The sequence below is a fragment of the Grampus griseus genome (genome assembly GCF_964374135.1).
Source record: "Grampus griseus genome assembly, chromosome: 9".
In the NCBI taxonomy this organism is placed as follows: Eukaryota; Metazoa; Chordata; class Mammalia; order Artiodactyla; family Delphinidae; genus Grampus; species Grampus griseus.
The window spans coordinates 87,399,294-87,418,856 of record NC_139003.1 but is presented as its reverse complement, the minus strand read 5'-3'; the positions used below and the strand labels follow the sequence as shown (position 1 = coordinate 87,418,856).

At 46.0% G+C, this 19,563-nt stretch overlaps 2 protein-coding genes across 6 annotated transcripts in view; one reads left to right on the top strand and one right to left on the bottom strand.

Moving 5' to 3' along the window:
- SRPK2 (SRSF protein kinase 2) overlaps positions 1-15,717 on the top strand; it is a gene marked incomplete at its 3' end in the record, with an annotated part of 226,414 nt that extends 210,697 nt beyond the window's left edge. For 3 of the 4 annotated variants that reach the window (XM_082662148.1, XM_082662147.1, XM_082662149.1), the window contains exons 14-16: positions 934-1,003; positions 1,641-1,733; positions 12,799-15,717. In XM_082662148.1, the coding sequence (XP_082518274.1) occupies positions 934-1,003; positions 1,641-1,733; positions 12,799-12,983 (348 nt within the window). Of the gene's footprint in view, positions 1-933; positions 1,004-1,640; positions 1,754-12,798 lie in introns of those variants that run through there. The other variant, XM_082662150.1, reaches the window with a different exon arrangement.
- Positions 15,718-16,630: 913 nt separating this feature from the next.
- The window catches only part of KMT2E (lysine methyltransferase 2E (inactive)), a 98,774-nt gene continuing 95,841 nt past the window's right edge, over positions 16,631-19,563 (bottom strand). For both annotated transcript variants that reach the window (XM_082661508.1, XM_082661509.1), the window contains one exon: positions 16,631-19,047. In XM_082661508.1, the coding sequence (XP_082517634.1) occupies positions 17,548-19,047 (1,500 nt within the window). In that variant the 3' untranslated portion in view covers positions 16,631-17,547. The remainder of the gene's footprint in view (positions 19,048-19,563) is intronic.

Below are 19,563 nucleotides of genomic sequence, written 5' to 3'. Positions count from 1 at the left end.
TCATCGAGGTGCCCGTGGGGAGGGTGGTACCTTGAGAGGAGCGGGCGGTGCCCCGGGCCACTGACCCACAGGCATCTGCAGACCTGACAGGACGGCCCCTGAGGGCCTCCAGAACAGCGAGATCTAACGCACGGGAGAAGTAAGTACCGGAAAAACCAAACACGGGATTTAGCTTGTTCTTTTTAAAACTTCTTGTAAATTCTCATTTAAAACATGTTTTCAAAAAAACATGGTATTTGATTAACAGAGCGATAGCAGTTGTCATTTTTATGCATTGTTAGCAAGTTAAAGGTCATAGTCCTGAGATAATTTTATGAACAACGGAAGTGGGCTCAGTGGCAGCGATGGGAAAGCAGTGCCCCTCCCGACCCCAGCACCCTGGTGCTGGAAGCCGCTCTCCTGGCCGCCCTCGGGCGGGCTGCACGGGGGTCTGGTTCCTCCTGGCCCCAGGGGACAGAGCAAGAGGGGCTTCTTTGGTTCTAGAATGTCCTTTGGTTGAGTCAGAAGTGAATGAAGTAATGATGAGTTGCTGAAAGGAGCCCCCAGTTGCTAAGACATGAAGGTCTTTGCTTCAGGAGAGCAGCCGCAGCCGTGGTCCGGGGCCAGGTTAGCCTGCGGGTTGCAGCTGGGCTCTGGGGTCACACAGACCTGGACCTTAGGCTGAGCCCTCGTTCTGCCGTTCAGATTAGAGTGCAGTGCTCCGGCCACGCCTGCACACGGCTGCTTCCTGCAAAGTGAAGCAGAGGTGCAAGAATATTTCTGAAGCTTCTTTGAACTTTTGGGAAGAAGAGAAAGCCTGGTGTTGAGCCCTTTCAGGAGGCTCTTTGGTTTGATTCAGATCCTCATAAAATGTAGGTCTCTTGTACCAGAAAAAGTTGCTGGCTTGGGGCCCATCTCCGTGAAGCGCTTAGCATGTCATCTGTTGTATCCTAGGCATTTGAGCTGGCAACGGGAGATTATTTGTTTGAACCGCATTCTGGGGAAGACTATTCCAGAGACGAAGGTGAGTATTGCTGCCTGCTGAGTACCTCAGTCCGGGTTTCCTGAGAGTCCTGAACTTCTGGAGAATATTGTCTTTTTGCACCGAAATAGAGCTGTGTTTTGGTTTTCAAGCACCAAATTCAGATGCTCTCCCTTTGAGCTTGAAGCCCCCTCAGCTGCAGTGACTGGGCAGAGCCTCCTGGCACCGGCGACGCTTTGGAGAGCCCTCGGGCCTCAGCCCGCCCCCGCAGGCCTGAGCCCAGCTGGCCGGGAGAGGACAGGCCGGATGAACCCGGAGCCTCTCTGTGGACCTTTTGTCCACTGATCTGCTGCCCACTTCTCTGTCCTGTTGGGGGCTGAATTGAAAACCAGGGAACTCTGGCTTGAATTCCCATCTGCAGACCTGACCATCTCCGTGCTTATTTGCTTGCGATGCTGGGGTAGCCTGGGGTGAGCTGGCATCAGTCACTGTTAATGCTCCAGATGGGGCCTGAGGCCTGCCAGTCCCAGAAGCCTCTGCGTGGATGTGCTGCACACATTGTTGATTTGATTCTATCTCTGATTTTTTACTAATTTCAATTTTTTTCCCCCTCTTCTTTTATCCCATCCTTCCCTTTGCCCCTCCCATTCCCGTATCCTTTTTTTTCTCTCCTCCATAGACCACATAGCCCACATCATAGAGCTGCTAGGCAGTATCCCAAGGCACTTTGCTCTGTCTGGAAAATATTCTCGGGAATTCTTCAATCGCAGAGGTAGTACCTCTTTTTTTTGAAAAGCGCCACGATGCAGACAGAAATGGAATAGCAGCTGCTGGTTGTAGCATTAATGGTGACAAAGGCCTTTCTCCTAAATTCCAAAAGCAACCCAGCAGAATTCCTGTGCTGACTTCAGACTTGAGAAGGAGCCCCTGCCTGGCCCCGTCCTGCGGTCACCCTGTGCATCAGCTCCTCTGCGGTGCCTTGAATCTGGCCACTCGGGCAGAGCCAGTGCTCTGGCTGTTGACGCTGCGCTCTGTTTCTGTCTGCGCGGGCGATGGCAGTGTCTGCATGCAGTGTACTGATTAAATTGTCGTGTGTTTCTGTTTTGCTGGCAATGTTTCCCAATGCAGATCACATAGCATTGATCATTGAACTGCTGGGGAAAGTCCCTCGAAAATACGCTATGTTGGGGAAATATTCCAAGGAGTTTTTCACCAGAAAAGGTAACGGTATTTATGCAACACTAAATTTTCAGCATAATCCTCTCCCAAAGGAGAAATTGTGCGTTCGCGTTTGGGCAGTGGAGAAAGATCTGGACTTACCGCTGGGGGAGTCTGCTGAAGAAGGCTCTCAAGAAACAAAGAATCATCTGATACCTGTGGAATAAGAATTTTGTAAGAGAACAATCTTCCGAAAATCCTTTGACCTTCTCCACACCTCTCCTTTATGCTAAGCACCAATTCATGTATTCAAGTATTTATAAAAGAGGTTAAATGATTTTTAGAAAGCAGCTAGGCTTACCTTTCCATTTTGCACATTGTTCCTGGAACCAGAGTGTTTTTGCAGTGGAGCAGAGGTGGCCTAGAGACTGGACTTCATGACTGTCCATCTGCGTCCTGTTGCATGTGTCTGAGCTGTTTCTGTAGGGGTGTGGGCCTGTGAAGTCCTGTGTGCCTCACATTCTTATCAGTCAGATGCTCTTCTCCCAGTGCATTACCTCACACTGTACTACTGTAGGTGATTTATTGTAATATTGCAGTTCTCGTTGATCTTCCTTGGCATGACCTAGAACAACTCTCTTTGCCCTGTGTAGTCCCTAGTGAGTGATCAATTTTTTAAAAACACCCAAAAGCCCCGGGGAATTTATTTTTACAGAGCCCTTCCCCAATGCCATAGTCTTTGATGTGAGCATAGATAGTCCTCTGAACTCATGTTTTTCCAGCTTTGATTTGGAGGGGGGGGTGTGTGTGTGCTGCAATTCCCGTTAAAAAAGAACTGTTTAAAGTTGATGTGAGCGGGACATGGAGTTTCTAGAAATTTCTGCAAGTACTAGATACTCTATCTCCCCTGCTTTAACCAAATTTGGAAAACCAATTTGACTTTTTACTTTCCTGTGAGATAAGGAATTCTTGTAGAGTAATAACCTTTTATGATATACTGTGGTGATGTTCAGCTAACCAGTGCTGTCTTACCCCTTAAAGTCCATCTCCCCATGAATGCATGAGGCCTGAGAGCGAACCATGCCAAGACAGTGGTTTCTTGCTCACGTACTCTGAGCGTGTTGACCACAACTCTTAGGTTTTTTGGGAGCACCCAGTGGGTAACCTCTGAAATATGTAACTGGATGCAGTATCTTGTTATTTCCTTTTTAAAGCTCATCAGAGGAAAAAAAAAATTGTCAAGGAAAAATGTTCTTCAGACACGTATTAATTTTCGTTCTGAGACTCTGGTCTTCGAGTCTGGGTCACTTAAGCAGCTACAGGGGTCCCCCGCCACACCCAGACTCTCACGCAGTCTCAAGTCGTGCTCGGGGCAGCGTGTTCAGTGGCACAGCTGGGGCTGGAGCGTGCTGGGGGGCTGGGCACGGCGTGTCACGTCGTCTCCGCGGCTGTCGGCGGGGGTGACTTCCAGTGAGTGCATCCTTGATACAAGGAGGCGTGAGAGGATGTCTGCACCACGCGGTGCGTTAGGAACTGTTTCCGTTATTGGTAAAGCAGAATTATAAACAGGATAACGCTGTGCACATTGTGAACTGGTCAGCAGTATGACTGAGAGAGTGGGCTGTTTCCTAGGAAATTTCCAGAAAATGTTATTTGAACATAGTTGAAGCAAGGGAAAGCTCTGGATTATTTTGGCCTGGGATGGTGTGGCTTGGGGAGTCGTGTTTATTTTAATCAAAGCAGACTGCTTCTTCCACATTTCAGAATGTTTTCAGAGCCCATGGGAGATGGCCTGGGCCTCAGGAGGACTTGGCTGGTAGATGAGCTGCCCCCAGCCATAGCTTGCACCATTGTCAGGTGGGGAGGGCGGCCAGGAGCTAGCAGCCTGGTCTGTCAGGCAAGTAGCAGTGTTGGCCTGCGGGTGCCCTGGAGGGGAAGGGGGAGGGCCCAGGAGGGCTCTGGACCACAGCCCCTGATCCTCCAGCAAAGTGGGCTGTGGGAGCCTCACTCCTCGCCCCAGGCATCAGGCGTGGTGAGGGCCAGCAGCCAGCAAAGGCACACAAGGAGTGTTCCTTTACTCGTGCTGCTGCCGCCCTTTCCTCTGTAGCGAGGAGGCCGTGTAGGGTGGCTGGGCTCTGCCGTCTCTGTCCGTTGTCTGTGGGTGAGGAACCAGTACTGTGCCTGGTGGCGAAGAAGTTGAAAAGGAACCAGGGTGGGGCGGGCCCTGAGTGGCGAGAAGGTGGAGTCAGGCAAATGATTTGAAGGTACCCCTGCTGGCAGCCTGTGGTCAGCGTTGCTCGTGGAGATGGCTGCTCTGCGACTCTGGCTCCTGTCAGGCTTTGCCCCTGGTCTGAGCTGCAGGGACTGGGGCAACGCCTGCCGAGTCCCAGCCCAGAGACGGCGGTGCGCCTGGGGCCCTCTCCTCATCCCACCTGTGGGGCTCCTTCCCCGGACTTGATGAGCGATGCCTGGGGGACTGATGTCGGCGGGTGGTTGGTTCCAGCTCACAGCTCTCTGTCCTGGGTCCCTCATGCTGGAGGGCGGCTTTCACACTGGCCTTTCCATAAGCGCCCTGCTCCTCGGGCAAGTGGACCACTGCCTTTGCCCAGATGGGAGTATAAAGTGCTTGCACGGGCCCTTGCTGCTCCATCGCCACGTTGTTAACGCATGTGTGCTGTAGGGTCTGTGTGCGTGGGCTCTTTTTTGAGGAGCTTGTTTGAAGGTGGCCTGTGGAACTGAAGTGCATCTGGCATCCTTGGTAGAGACAGGCCGACAACACATGGACTTGCGTTACTGTGGTGACTGGAGTCCTTTTTTCCTTCCTTTGGATGATTAGGCAAGAAATCCCCTAAAATGACTGGGAATTGGGGCTTAAGTTCTCTCCTGATGATTGTTTGTTTATGGTAACTGTGGAACTCAAAAGGGATTTAGGGTTTTCACAGAAGTCTCGGGAATAGTACGACGACGAATGAGGGCCTGTCCTGAAGTCGATTTCACCATGTCCCTTGGGATGAGGGGAGTGATGGTTGCATTAAAAATGTGTTTTGGCATTGCCTCCCCATAAAGGGGGTGAATACACGTTTTGGAAATAATGGGCTCTTAAGTGTATCCATTTAAATTTTTTCTAAAATACCTTTGTGCCAGAACCGATAGAGAAAGGTGACATTGAAAACGGCTTTTCTGTTGCTTACACCACGTTGGCGAGCGGCGGGAACGGCACGGGGGGGAGGGGGGTGGCTGAGCGGCAGGCTTTCCTGCTCTACACTCTCCTGGGTGGGAAGCAGGCTTCATCCCCACTCTGAGGCCAGGGAAGGGGAGCAGGGTCTGTGCATTAAAGCTAAAATCAAGTGCAGCTGAGTGGCGTCTTCTTGCTTACAGCTCAGGGTAAAATGACCGCTACTAGTTTAAATTATTTCTTGGCCAGGCGTTTTATTAAAATTGAGCTGGATTTTTGTGACTGGGAATATAATTACTGTTCTCACCCTGTTGGGGTTTAATCTGCTGCTCATTCTTTTGGGTGTGGGCATTAGCCACCAAGATCTTTAAGGAGAGCCATCTTGGTCAGGGTGTCAGGGTGTGGCCCAACAGCAGTAAGCACGTCTGTGGATTTTGTCCCTACGCTGTCCTGCTGTGGCCTGAGTGGTCCCTCCAAACCCGTTCCTGACCCCGTAAAGGTGACAGTGTTAGGAGCGGGGCTGTTGGAAGGCGTGTAAAGGCATGGGTGGCGTGTGAAGGCATGGGTGGCGGTAGTGCCTTACGGAGAGACACAGAGAGCTCGCTAGCCCCTCCGCCACCTGAGGACACAGGAGATCTCTGAGCTGGAAGAGGGCCCTCACCTGCCTATGCTGGCGCCCTGCCTCCAGGACTGTGGGAAGTGAATTTGTTGCTTGTAAGCTCCCTAGTCAGTCATATTTTGTGATAGCCTGAACGGACTAAGACGCAAACCCGGGAAAGTGTCCCAGCCCTCAGCTGATGGCGAGAAAAACAGTACAGCCAGGAGCACGCCTTACTACGCCGCCGAGCAGATGTTCTGCGGAGCCATCAGTAGCCATCATTTTAGTAGAAGTTGCTGTACTGAGAATGGAAGTATGAGAGGGGACAGTTAACTTTAAAAAGGAAAAACTACTTGATTCTAGATGAGGGCGTTGAGTGTATTGTAATACATGTGAGCGATAGTATGTGTCAGACCAAAGACCTCTTGAATACAGTGGAGAATTTCAGAGCATGCAAGAAACTTCTGTGTAGCCAAAGGAGTACATTTGCAGGGGACGGCATCAGGATAAGTGGTGTCCAGTAGAAGATGAGGAAAAGTGTAGGAGGGGGTGAGAACGGAGGGTGAAACTCGGGAGCTGGATTTTTCGTTTCGTTTCGTTTTGTTTTGGCCACACCGCACGCTGCTTGTGGGATCTTAGTTCCCTGACTGGGGATCAAACCTGTGCCCTCAACAGTGAGAGTGTGGAGTCCCAGCCGGTGGACCGCCAGGGAAATCCCAGGAGCTGGGTTTTAAAAGAGGCACTATTCTTAATTTTTAATGTTGAGATGAAACTTGTTAGAATGATTTTAACTTAGCTCCAGAATTACCTAAAAAGCAACTGATACTCTTATTTCTGTGAAGAGAAAAGCCCCTCTGTGGCGTTTGGCCCATACAGGGTAGGATGGTCACTGCCCCACTTGATTTTCATGGCTTCAAGTTTAAAACCTTCTTGGTCATAGCATTTCCACGCGACGTAGGCAGTGAAGACAGGCAGATTGCACACGTGGGCTTAGAGCAGTGTGTGAACTTGAGGGGTGTCTGGCCTGGAAATGCTGGGGAGGAAGGACGCAGGCCTCAGCGAGGCCTCACTCTGTCCTGTAGGAGCTGTACGCCGAGATGGGCCTGCGGGGAAGTGTGAGCTGGGCCGATCTCCACGGGAGCTGGATTCTGGAGAGAACTAGTAAAGTTTCTTCATACTAGTGAGTCTCAAAACTTTTAAAACATAAACTGCTTTAACTCTCATTTTAACTGAAGCACTAATTCTGTGCTATAAGAGGTCTGGTTTTCCCTCTCTGTGATAAACTCTCTCTCAGAAGCTGGGCTCCGTGCGAGCAGGGGCTCCGTCTGCTTCCTTTCCTGCCTGCTGCCCGGAGCCCAGGTTGGGGGGTGGTGCCTGGTGAAGGTGGCTCCCTGCCGACTTAGTACATTTGAAAGCCTTCACCTGAGTCCAGTCTGTGTTTTATTTATTTTTTATTTTTTTTAATAATTTATTATTATTAATTTTGGCTGCGTTGGGTCTTCATTGCTGTGCGCGGGCTTTTCTCTAGTTGCGGTGAGTGGGGACTACTCTTCGTTGCAGTGCATGGGCTTCTCATTGCGGTGGCTTCTCTTGTTGCGGAGCACGGGCTCTAGGTGCACGGGCTTCAGTAGTTGTGGCTCTCAGGCACTAGAGCGCAGGCTCAGTAGTTGTGGCTCTCGGGCACTAGAGCGCAGGCTCAGTAGTTGTGGCTCTCGGGCTCTAGAGTGCAGGCTCAGTAGTTGTGGCGCATGGGCTTAGTTGCTCTGAGGCATTTGGGATCTTCCCGGACCAGGGCTTGAACCCGTGTCCTCTGCATTGGTGGGCAGATTCTTAACCACTGCGCCGCCGGGGAAGCCCCCAGGCTTTGTTTCAGATGGAAGTCTTTGTGAGCTAGGAGCGGGGCGGTGGCTGACCCTCGGTGCTGGGACAGTCCTAGTAACGCCCGTCGTCCTGGCATCACTGACGGCAGGCTCACTCTGCCCCAGGTCCCTGCTTGGAGGCTGCGTGAGAGGCCTCCCCGGAGAGTTGTGGTGGAGATAGTGTGTGATAGTGACCGTGCTGCAGCCTGGAGGCTGGCTGTAGTGACACAGAACACACAGCAAAGTATGTGGGGAATAACAGACCACGAGCCACAGCCGGGAGTAGCTTTGAATTACTGTTTTACTCATTCAAACTTGAGCATGTGGTGCAAAAAAACCCACAAAAAACAATGAAATTGCTGTAACAGGTTCAGGTAAATTCTATTACAGTTCATCCCATTTATTCCTATCATTTAGTATGAGCTCCTCAGTAGTGAGATGTTTGTTTTTACTGCATCCTTTAACACAGCATTGGAATTCTTTTTTTTTTTTTTGCGGTACGTGGGCCTCTCACTGTTGTGGCCTCTCCCGTTGCGGAGCACAGGTTCTGGACGCGCAGGCTCAGCGGCCATGGCTCACGGGCCCAGCCGCTCTGCGGCATGTGGGATCCTCCCGGACCAGGCCACGAACCCTTGTCCTCTGCATCGGCAGGCGGACTCTCAACCACTGCACCACCAGGGAAGCCCTGGAATTCTTTTAAAGTTATTTTGTTGTATGCTTTGTGCCAGTTTTTCAGCAACAGTTTTCCTGAGGTGTGATCTACACAGCATACAATTTACCCTTTCAAAGTGTGCCATTCAGTAGTTTTTAGAATATTCACACAGCTATGCAACCATTACCAGTCTCTGAGTTTAGAACATTTTTGTTACCTCACAAAGAAACTCTGGGCCCATTAGCACTCACTCTCCATCCCCCTACCTCAGCCCCTGGCAACCCTGATCTACTTTCTGTCTCTATGAATTTGCCTCTTCTGGATTGTTCATATAAATGGAATCATGCAATATGTCGATTTTTGTGATGGCCTGTTTCATTTACTCTAGTGCTTTCCAAGTTTGTCCATGTGGTAGCATGAATCAATACTCCATTCTTTTTACGTATGGATAGACCGCGTCAGGTTTCTCCGTCAGTTGATGGACATTTGGGTTGTTTCCGGGTTTTGGCTATTATGAATAACGCTGCTGGAACATCAGTGTACACGTTTTGTGTGGACATAATGTTGTCATTTCTCTTGAATGCACATGTTGTGATACTTGAATTACAAAGGTTTTTAATTTTGATGAAGTCCAGTTTTCTGTTTCTTGTTTTTGTTGTGCTTTTGACATCGCATCTAAGAAACCATTGCCTACTTCAAGGTCATGAAAATTTATCCTTCCAAAAATTTATGGTTCTAGCTCTTAGGTCTAGGATCTATTTTATGTGTGGGAGGTACGGTTTAATACAGATCTTCAAATATTTACCTACATGTACTTTGTAGGAATATGTTCAAATTTCTTGTGTTTTTTTGTCTTGCTTTGTACCTGTATTTATTGATAGATTTCCTTTCTATGTGTATGCTATTGAAATTTGTCCTAATTTATTTCATTTCATGGTTTCTTGTAACCAGGAGTTACAGTACCAGGATTTCCCTTTATCGTCCCCCATGTGTGGTGTAAAACCTCATATGCTTGTGTATGTAATTCTGGAATGCTGTAATTTCATAGTCAATATAATACATTTTCCTTCACCAATCACTTAATATTCAAGAGGAGTATAATGCAAGTACTTAACTTTTTTCCTTACAGAGCACCCTGATGACCTGAGGCTGGCATGTAGCGTGGCCTTCCCGAGCCTTTACTCCGGGGGAGGGGCCCTCCTTCAGGGCCCCTCCCTGTCAGCCTTTCCTGATCCTTCAGGGTGATTCTGCCCCCTCCCCCCCGGAGTGGGTCAGGAAGCCTGAGAGGCAGCTGTCCATCTGGCCTTGCTGGTGTCTGGGTGGCCTGCGTGTGGGTGAGAGCTGACGCCGAGGGAAGGTTAAGTATTACTCAGTATTCTTTAGGAAAGAAAAGCTGGAAACGGTTTAAAAAGTAAAGACTGTCACAACCAAGTGGTTCATTATTGGCACAATTTGTTTCAACAAAACACATCTTGGTATATTTTCCTAAGGGAAAAAAATGTCAAGGTAAAAGCTACTTGTACAATAGGACAAATAGGAAAAAATTGTTTTTAAAACGTTGTGCCATCTGGTTATTTTATTTTTGTTTTATACGTGGTGGGAGTGGAGGTGGCTGTGTTTCTTGTGTGTTATGGGCCAGTCTGGAGTTGGTAAATGGACTTGAAGCCCTTACTCGTCAGAGGAACCTGTTCTTGGCGTTTCTAGCAATAGACGCACAAGTTTGGGAGCTTAGGGTTTGTTTTTAAATAACCTTTATCAACTTTTATAAGACAGCGTTTCTTCTTATCATGGAATTGAACATGAGAAGTTGTGCATATGATCATAGGGCCGAGGCGAGTTTATTTCGTCTTTCTTGGCATTATAGAGTTTTTCCACCTATCTCCATGATCCACGTATTGGTTCTTTTTAAAGACAGTGCACTATTCTGTTATATTGCAGTATTATTATGTATTCAGTATCTTGGTATTTAGGACTGTTCTGCATACTGCATATTTTCCTATTACAGACAGTATCTTTTCATGTACAGTTTTTTGTGTGGGATTACCTGGTCAAAAGTGCGTCAGATGTTTTAGGATTTCCTTTGGAATCGCTTTTATCAGTTTATCGGGGCGGCTAGTTCGGTATAGCTTTCCAGCCTTTGTATTCTTTTCATCACTGTTATTACGTAGATTTTAAGGCACCTGTCATGGTAAAGCGTCTGCCTTTTCATGGAAGGTTTGTACTCTGTTGCCTATGTACGGAGTTTAGTATATCTGAGAACTGCATCCTCAGGATGTTCTGAGCGGATCTGAGCAGACCGAGCTCGGCAGTTGCTCTCATTTGCAAACTTGGCGAGCGTTTATTCCAGGTCAGAATAACATTCTCCACCCACGGAGCTGGTTTCACCATGTTGCGTGTGTGCTCTCTTAGTTTGCTCTAACCTCACCCTGGTGAGATGAGCGGTTACTATAAAATCAATAGAGCTTCACTAGAGACAATGCAGAACGAGAAAGAAACAACTTTTAAACAAAGCTGGTGTCTCAGAGCACCTGCTTTCCATCTTTATGGGCACTTTGAAAGTTACTCCTGGGATTGTATGTGGAACACAGTTTTGACTAACGTTACTACTAAGCACGTTACCATACACTTTCCCACACGTTACTGAGTGCTGTTACCTACTCCTCGTCAAGTGGGTGTACCGTGGCTGGCTGTGTTTTTGACCACCGTTCTCCGATGACTGAGCACTTGTAATTTTGTGAGTGTATGTGATTTTGCAGTGAGCATAGTTTGGGGGCACGGCGGGTGGGTGGGTGCCAGGGTTTATCTCCTTAGGTGGGGTCCCTACGGCGGGGATTTCTGGGTTACAGGGGTGAACGGTCAGTGGTCGCTCCCACTCGTTCTCACGGGGACTGTGTTTCCTGCTGGCAGAGGGAACACTGTCTCCTCTAAGGTGGCGGGTCCACCTGCCTCGGGACAATAGACCTGGCCTGCAGCCTCCACACTTAACTCTGTCCCCCGTCTTTACCTGGGAGCCAGGAACTTACTTAACACCCGGTCCCTTTCACGAGAAATACCTTCTAGTGATTTCTGTATTTAGAATTGTGTGCACATCGTCATGACTACTCTGTAGACAGACCAGTTCATAAGAACCCAGGTTGGAAGAGTGTAGGCCCAAAGGAGAAGTCATCGTGGGGTGGATTACCAATCGTTTTTTCCTTTGTTTTCGTAATTGTCTGTGATACCCTTTTATCTTCTTTATGACTAAAGAAGCAGGAGGGGTGTGTATCTACACTGGGTTGAATAGCTGGGTGGAGCAGACCTGGCCTCCTGAGAAGACCTTTGTGAGCCCTGGACTGACCCTCTGTCAGTGCGCCGCGTGTACAAACCCCCTCGTTGGTGAGGTTACAGCAGGTGCCAGCGGAGAGAGGAACTGGCCTTTGTGTGAGGGTGTCCGTTGTCGGCGGCTTGGGCCCCAGGACGAGGGGAGCCGCGGGGCAGACGGAGGAGGCCTCTCGGTGCGCAGCTCCTGTGAACAGACAGAGGAGACGAGTCATTCTCCCTGACCATCCTCCTGTCCTTTTGGCAGTTTGACTTTAAAAGTAACTTTTTTTCCTATTGCGAACAAGGCTGTTATAGTTCGTGGACCGTTTATGAGCTTGTCAGTCACTCTGTCAGGGCTGCTCATAACCCCCACTTTTCATACTGCAGTTAGCACATTTTGAAAAGTATAACTTCAGGCTTTATAAATTGATGTCCTGATAGCTTAGATTTTACAACAAATGTGTGGAGATGAATGCTATTTGATGTGGGCTGGCTCTAGGGCTGTGCTGTCCAGTACAGTCGCCACTAGCTATTTGTGGCTATATTTAAACTTAAACTTCTGTTCCTTAGTTGCGCTCACCCCGTTCTGAGCGCTCAGTAGCCACATTGAGCTGGCAGCAACCATACTGGACAGCACCTATACCGATGAAGTACACCTCTACTGTCACTACTGTCAGGTTCTCTTGAATAGCGCTCTTCCAGAGGAAAATGGTAAGCTGCAGAAAAAATGGTCCGAGGAGTTTAAATAGCATGTATCTTAAAGCTTTTCCTAAACAAATTGCGAAGAATCCCAAGTTGGGGAGAGTGCCTCGGTCAGTCTCTGCAAATGAAAATATTCTGGGCGTCCTCAGCGTGCTCTGCTTATTTAAGGAAACTTGGAGCTGATACAAATGAATTCTTCCTTTTTAAATGAACCCTTGTTTATATTCACCAAGCTTACTTGAAATGTGACATTTTCGTCTGTGGGAAAGCTGGCCTCTGTTGTCATGTAGTGTTGAGCAGGTAGGTATCTGCTTCATTGTAAAGAACCCGGCTGGACCAACAATGGGAAATGCACAGTTGGAGCTTTCTTGACATGCCTGTTTTTCCCTGTAGGAGAGCTGCGGCACATCACCAAGCTGAAGCCCTGGAGCCTCTTTGATGTACTTGTGGAAAAGTATGGTTGGCCCCATGAAGATGCTGCACAGTTTACAGATTTCCTGATCCCAATGTTAGAAATGGTTCCAGAAAAACGAGCCTCAGCGGGCGAATGCCTTCGGCACCCTTGGTTGAATTCTTAGCAGATTCTGCACACACGCATTCTGAGCTGGCACATGTTGTCCAGTGCATTGGCCCTAAAGGGGGACTCTCGTTCTTAACAGGATTACAAGTGAGCTGGCTTCATCCTCAGACCTTTTATTTTGCTTTGAGGTACTGTCGTTTGACATTTTGCTTTTTTGTGCACTGTGATCCTGGGGAAGGGCAGTCTTTTGTCTTCAGCTTAGTAGTTACTGACCCACTTTACTTCTGGAAACAATAACATGTCTCTAAGCATTGTTTCTTGTGTTGTGTGACATTCAAATGTCAATTTTTTTTGAACGAAGAATACTTTCCTCCTTGTGTTTTGGCAGGTTTTGTAACTATTTATGAAGAAGTATTTTAGCTGAGTACTATATAATTTACAATCTTAAGAAATTATCAAGTTGGAACCAAGAAATAGCAAGGAAATGTACAATTTGATCTTCTGGCAAAGGGACATCATTCCTGTATTATAGTGTATGTAAATGCACCCTGTAAATGTTAATTTCCATTAAATATGGGATGGGGACTCAAATTTCAGAAAAGCTACCCCGTCTTGAGTGCTTTGTAGCCTAAGTTGCATGTAATGGACTTTAACTGCTCCGAGGAGTTGTGCAAACTTTTCATTCCGTGACAGTCCTTTTGCATTGGATTTTAAACAACTGGCTCTGGGTTATATCATTCCCTATATGGCACTTTATACAAAGAAAAGACATGCTTCTCATTCTAAACTACGTATTATAGTTTAGCACTCCCATTCATATTTTTGCATATTTTAAATTAAAGGTACTTTTAAGGAAAAAGAGCAATTTCCCTTTAAAAATGTGGTAGCCTGGTACCATGTGGTGTTGCCTCCTCCAAGCCCTGTAAGTTAAACTCTACATAGATTAAATTGGACAAGAGAAACATGTTCAGTGTGTGGAGTGAAAAAATATATTTTTTTGGAAAAGCTTGCTCGTGTTTGTCTAGAACCAAGGTATGATATGTACAATTTGCAGTGCAGTGGGCAGAATACTAACATCTCAGAGGTAACAGGGATTGCATTCATTCCAGGGACAGTTTAGTGTGTGGCTACAACACATTTTACTAGCTTTTTCATTGTCTTTCCATGTGTTGAAGTTGAGAAAATGATTTTTTCCCTTTGCAGATTGCACACAATTTTGTTTATGCATTTCCTTAAAACTGTAGAATCCAGAACACAGACCATAGTAGGCAATACAATTTTAGAATGTAATATATAGAGGTACATTTAGCCTCTTTTAGAAATCAATGGATTGAATTTTTTTTGTTTTACATTCCTCAAGGTGCCTCGTTTTTCTTGACTTTGTCCATTAACATTTATCCATATGCCTTTGCAATAACTAGATTGTGAAAAGTTAACAAGTGTTGTAACAATAATCCGTTGTTTGAGGTGCTTGCAGTTGTCTTAAAAATTAAAGTGTTTTGGGTTTCTTTTCCAGACATTGCCTTGGTCATTGGCCTATATTTGAAGCGATAGAATCAATAAACATTTGCTATCCTTTCAGTGCAGTGTAACCAGAATGAAAGGAAGTATCAGCATTCCTGTAGCAGGAAAGGTAGTTGTAGAACATGCATTAAGGCTTAATACGAGGAAAACATTCATTGTTTTGTAAGGGTAGGATATGGATCTAGAAAAGATGCTGTAGTATAGATCCATTACCTAGAATTTCTGTGAACCTTTTTCATTCACGTTTCATCAAAAACATACTAGTTACATTTTGTTTGCGCATTGTCAGTTTTCTTCTTTTTTAACAGTATTCACTGTGAGGGAACAAGACACGTAATCCTCTTAGGAGTTAGCATTAGATCATATCGCTGTGAGGTGGAAGATACCATTCATTTATGAAATGTGCATGCTAAGTTTTTCTTCTGAGGCTGTAGGTGACCTTGTAGGTTCCGTGAAAGATAGTGGCTGTAGACCAGTGATGCCATCCACAATTTGCACAGGAACCATTCTCACGAGAACCACGGAGTTCACGTATGTCTTCCCTAAGTCCATAAGAATTTTTATCAGGGTTATGGCACACTTGAATGAAATTTGTCTAATACAGTTTGGGCTCATGTTAGAAAATAATCCAGATAATTACGAACTTTGTAAGGATCTCTAATTTAGGATAAAGTAGCCTAACTAGTTTATAAATATAAAAACAATTGTTCTAGAAGGAATATACATTTGTGTTAGGTATGGTATGGTTTTTAGCAGATTCTTGGTGGCTTGATGATGATGAATGCATATAAGCTAAACGAGAACCACTGGTTTATGCAGAACACTATAGCCAGCTCCGTGATTTCAGTTGAATGTCCTATCTTTTCCTTTCTCTAGTCCATGTGAAGTCATCATGGAAAATGACAAGCAGTGGATCACATATGTGATGATAGCAGATTCAGAAGCTGGCTGTCTGGAAATTAGAACTGCCCCAAGGCAGAGGAAAAGTGGATATAATAGGAGCTTCAAAAAAGCATTAGCTTTCTAGGTGAAAACTGATTTACTAACTTGCTTCTTCCTGTACTTGGATTGTCCGTAGCTAGTTAACAGCTGGGGTAGAGAACTTCAGTTTGTATCTGCCGGTGAAATTACTTCTTAAATTCCAGTTTTCTCCCATTATTTTTTTTTAAGAAATTAATGCAGTTTACAGAAAAGCTTCCGTATACATTATTTGTATAGTAGGCAAATCTAAAACTATGAGGAATTAAAATCTTTAGGACAGTCCTTTTAAAGAGGTGTGAATATTCATAGTTCACTATGCTAGTTAACTTCTGTTTGAAACTATCGGTGGGGGGGGTGGGGGGGAGTGGATGACTGGATGATGTAAAGCCACTTCTTCGTGGACAGGTATTTCTTTAGCAAATACCATAAGTAGAATCTTGTTTGATAATCAAGGATGGCAAAGTTGACCTAAGTTCTAAAACTTGATTAGGATTGAGCCCTAAACACAGCTGTGTTAATGTAGCTGTTTTCAAAAGGAAATGGAAATTAAAAGTGTAAAAACATGACATACTACTGCCAATCTTAGTCATTTTTAGTCTGTTTACTTTTTTCTCCAATACACAGAATTTGTATACTGTGTCAAATTATGTCAAGTAATTGGATGGTGAACTATGTTGACAAATACTGTCACTGCTATTGGTTTATACTTAATCCTCCTGAGAGGTAGAAGACAATAAGAATTTATTATTCCAAAATAATAACTAGTATTTTGTATTTCAGCAATAAAATGTTCACTTGAGAGGGCACTTTCATTTCACTTGAGAGAGCTAAGAATGCCTTTTTCCTGTAGTTTTGTACACCCAAAACAAATTTGTAAAATTTCCTGCTACTCTTTAAAATACTATAGCTAGACAGTAAATGTTAAGGTTTTCAACTAATTTTGGTTCATCAGTAGGACATCTCAGTCATGTTCTAACATGTACAAATTAGATATTCCTGTGTTTTTAGGTAAAATATTCCGTACTTTCAAACAGCTGTAAATTAGTCTGTAGTTGAATCACGGGACGCTTCAATGGAATGGACTCATCTTGTACGATGTCAGATATAAGCAAACGTGTGCAGCATTTGCGTAGCACGGTAGTTTCTCATGGCTCCTGCTCCTGCAAAACAATAACACGTAGGAACCTTCCAGGAACAAGCCTTTACCGCCTCCTGATCTTGCTGCAGTCCCGTCCAGCTGAGGTAGTAGTTGCGAAAGAAAATGGAAGGCTCCTTACAAACTCTATCTGGAAAAGGTAACTTCTGTAAAAACACTTGCATAAACAGACCCCAATCTCAGAAGTGGTACAGGACAATTTGGTAAAACTGACATAATTGTGGTTTATTAACATGAATTAAAATGCCCAACCAGTGCTTCAATGTGACAGTATATTTAAAATAGAGGAATTAAAGGCCATATACTGTACTACTTTCACAAAGATCACACAGTTTTGCAAAGACATGTCATATGTACAGTGCTATATGTCAAATGAGAAAAGCTGTAAGCGATTATATACGCAAAAGAAATGCAGTATTTACAGTTTTTCAGGAGACATTAAAAATCATCTGTACATTATATTACATTTTGCTTGCAAATAACCGATAAAACAAAATGAGCCATCTTCACACCAAACTAAAAATCTGTATTGCATTTTTTTTATACATAAGATGCACTCACAGAACTGCTGATTGATAGAAAGAAAATCCTCGTACTGCCATTACTTAGCCGTGTATTTAATGCATATGTATAACATAATAATATAGAAAACATTCACTAAATGAATTTAATTCCAACAATAAAATTTAAAGATCATGTAGCATCAAATCTACTGCCAGAAAAACAGCTGGAATGTTCACTTACAAAATAAAAGATACCTACACTGGCTTAACAGCACATTTTTTAAGGGATTTTTTTAAAAAGCAAAAATGGGAAAAATACAATGAGAGAGCACTGGTGTTTTTTTGTTTTGTTTTTTATACAAAGTTTCATGTACAAGCTTTAAAAAGTACCTTAACAGGTACATATGAAATGTACAGTTTATCTTACAGAACATTTTAAAAAGTTTTTGGAGTCTATTTTAATGCCACCCTGAACCATGGTAATTGTTCTGAAATGTTGGTGGCACCTGTGCTCTGTGAATTGGAATCTGTCCAGGCACTGGAGATGCCTGCTGAGGTCCTTGAACCCCATGTGGCAGGGCCACAGAGCCAGGATGAGGACAGAACCCTGAAGCGGTAGGTGTGGGAATACTGTTTGGTCCTTGGGCCTGGAGATGAGGACCTGCGACTGGTAAAGGACAATGTGGCCCTGTTCCAGAAGGCTGGTGTTGGGGTCCCGGTCCCAGAGTGGTGTGATGTGTAGTAGCTTGTGAGGGGTACGGTGGTACAGCTGGATGAGCACTTGAAGGAAAAAGTGGAGGTCCTTGATGAGGTGGGTGGTGTAAGGCTGGAGCCGATGGGGTATGATGTCCGGAAGCCAGAACACCGGAAGGCGGCGGAGGAGGGGGTGGTGGAGGGGCGGAGCTCACCACGTGCTGGTGTTGTGCTTGCAGACCTGGGAGTCCCGTGGAGGGGTGGGGCGGTGGATGGTGATGCGGGGCGGGAGGGGGAGGTGGGGGTGGCAGACGGTGTCCAGTCGTTTGAGAGTGAACGTGGGACCCAGGGGCGACAGCGTGGACAGGCCCCACGCCGTGTGCTACGGAGTGTGGCTGTGGCTGGGCGAGGTGTGGTCCTGGAGCGGGAGGAGGGGGAGGCGGGGGTGGGACTACGGCGGCGGAGGTCTGGTGGTGAACGGGAGGGGTCTGTGAAGGCAGAAAGTGCCCTGGAGTCACGTGATGTCCCGGAACGGCTTGCTGGCCCGTGGTGCCGGGAAGAGCTTGATTTGGTCCTGATGTAAACACAGTTTGTTGGGAAAGACTGCCTTTCAGCTGATTATAGCTCTGAAAGTTTGCGGAAGGCTGCTGGTTTTGATAGTAAGAAGACGAGGGGGGGGGCGGGGGGGGCGGGGGTGGTGGGGCCGCGCCGCCCAGGCTCGACTGGGTAAACTGCTGACTGAGCGCTGCCGGGGGCTGTCCTGAGGGCGTCTGCGTGAACAGCGCTCCAGAAGGGGCCTGCTGCGTACTGGCTTGAAGGTTCTGTGCTGCTGGGTAAAAATTTCTTTGAGGCTCTCGCTGAGGTGTTCCAACTTGAGGTGACTGTGAGTGGTGAGGCCTGTAGGGAGAGCCTAACTGCTGTGAAGGAGGCTTTGGTGAAAGATAACCGTGTTGTACAGGCGTGTGGGGCGTCGACGACTTTGGAGGATTTTCTACGTGAGGTGATGGAGGACAGTGCAACTTCACGGGCGCGGAAGGCAGCTTCTGTGCAAGTTGCTCAGATGAACTGCGAACAAGTGGCTGTGGAGGATGATTCTTCGAAAGTGCTTGGGTGTTACTTGACAGCTGTTTTTGATGGAGTTCTGTTTTCAGGTGGACACCGTTCTCAGCTTCTGACACAGTAACTGCTCCCTCCCAGTGGGAATCTGGTTTTGTGAGTATTTTCCCATGTGGCTGGGCAGGTATTACAGGTCCCGGTGAACCAGGCTGTGAGAAGAAAATTTATATAAACTTTAGAAATATTCTGTGTACACTGAGGTTTGTTATTACTGGTATTTAATGTTAGCTAAATATTAATTGGAACGGGGGCAGGGAATAAGAGGTCTGAGAGGAGGACAACTACAGAGGCTTGAGATGTTAAAACGCCAGTTTTTTTAAGTAGTTGAGCAAGTTCTGATAATAAGCTTCAACTGAATTCCCTGAAATTTTATTGAAGACAAGTTAAGGAAATTAATCTGCCTTTTTTCCCCTGAGCAGTGAAACCTGTCTTTGACTCCTATTCTGAAAGAACCACACTTAAACACTGCAGGCAAGTTTCAATTCCATAATTGAAATTTCTATACTCCACCTAAGGATAAATTTGCTTGGGTAGATAAACCTGCTCCCCCCAACTGTTTTCACTTGTAATACCTTTTCCATTGTTCAAGTTCAGGTAATCCAAGGATAAGACTATTTGAATATATAATGATGTTCTTTAAGCAGAAAGAAAAAGTCAATCTCAGA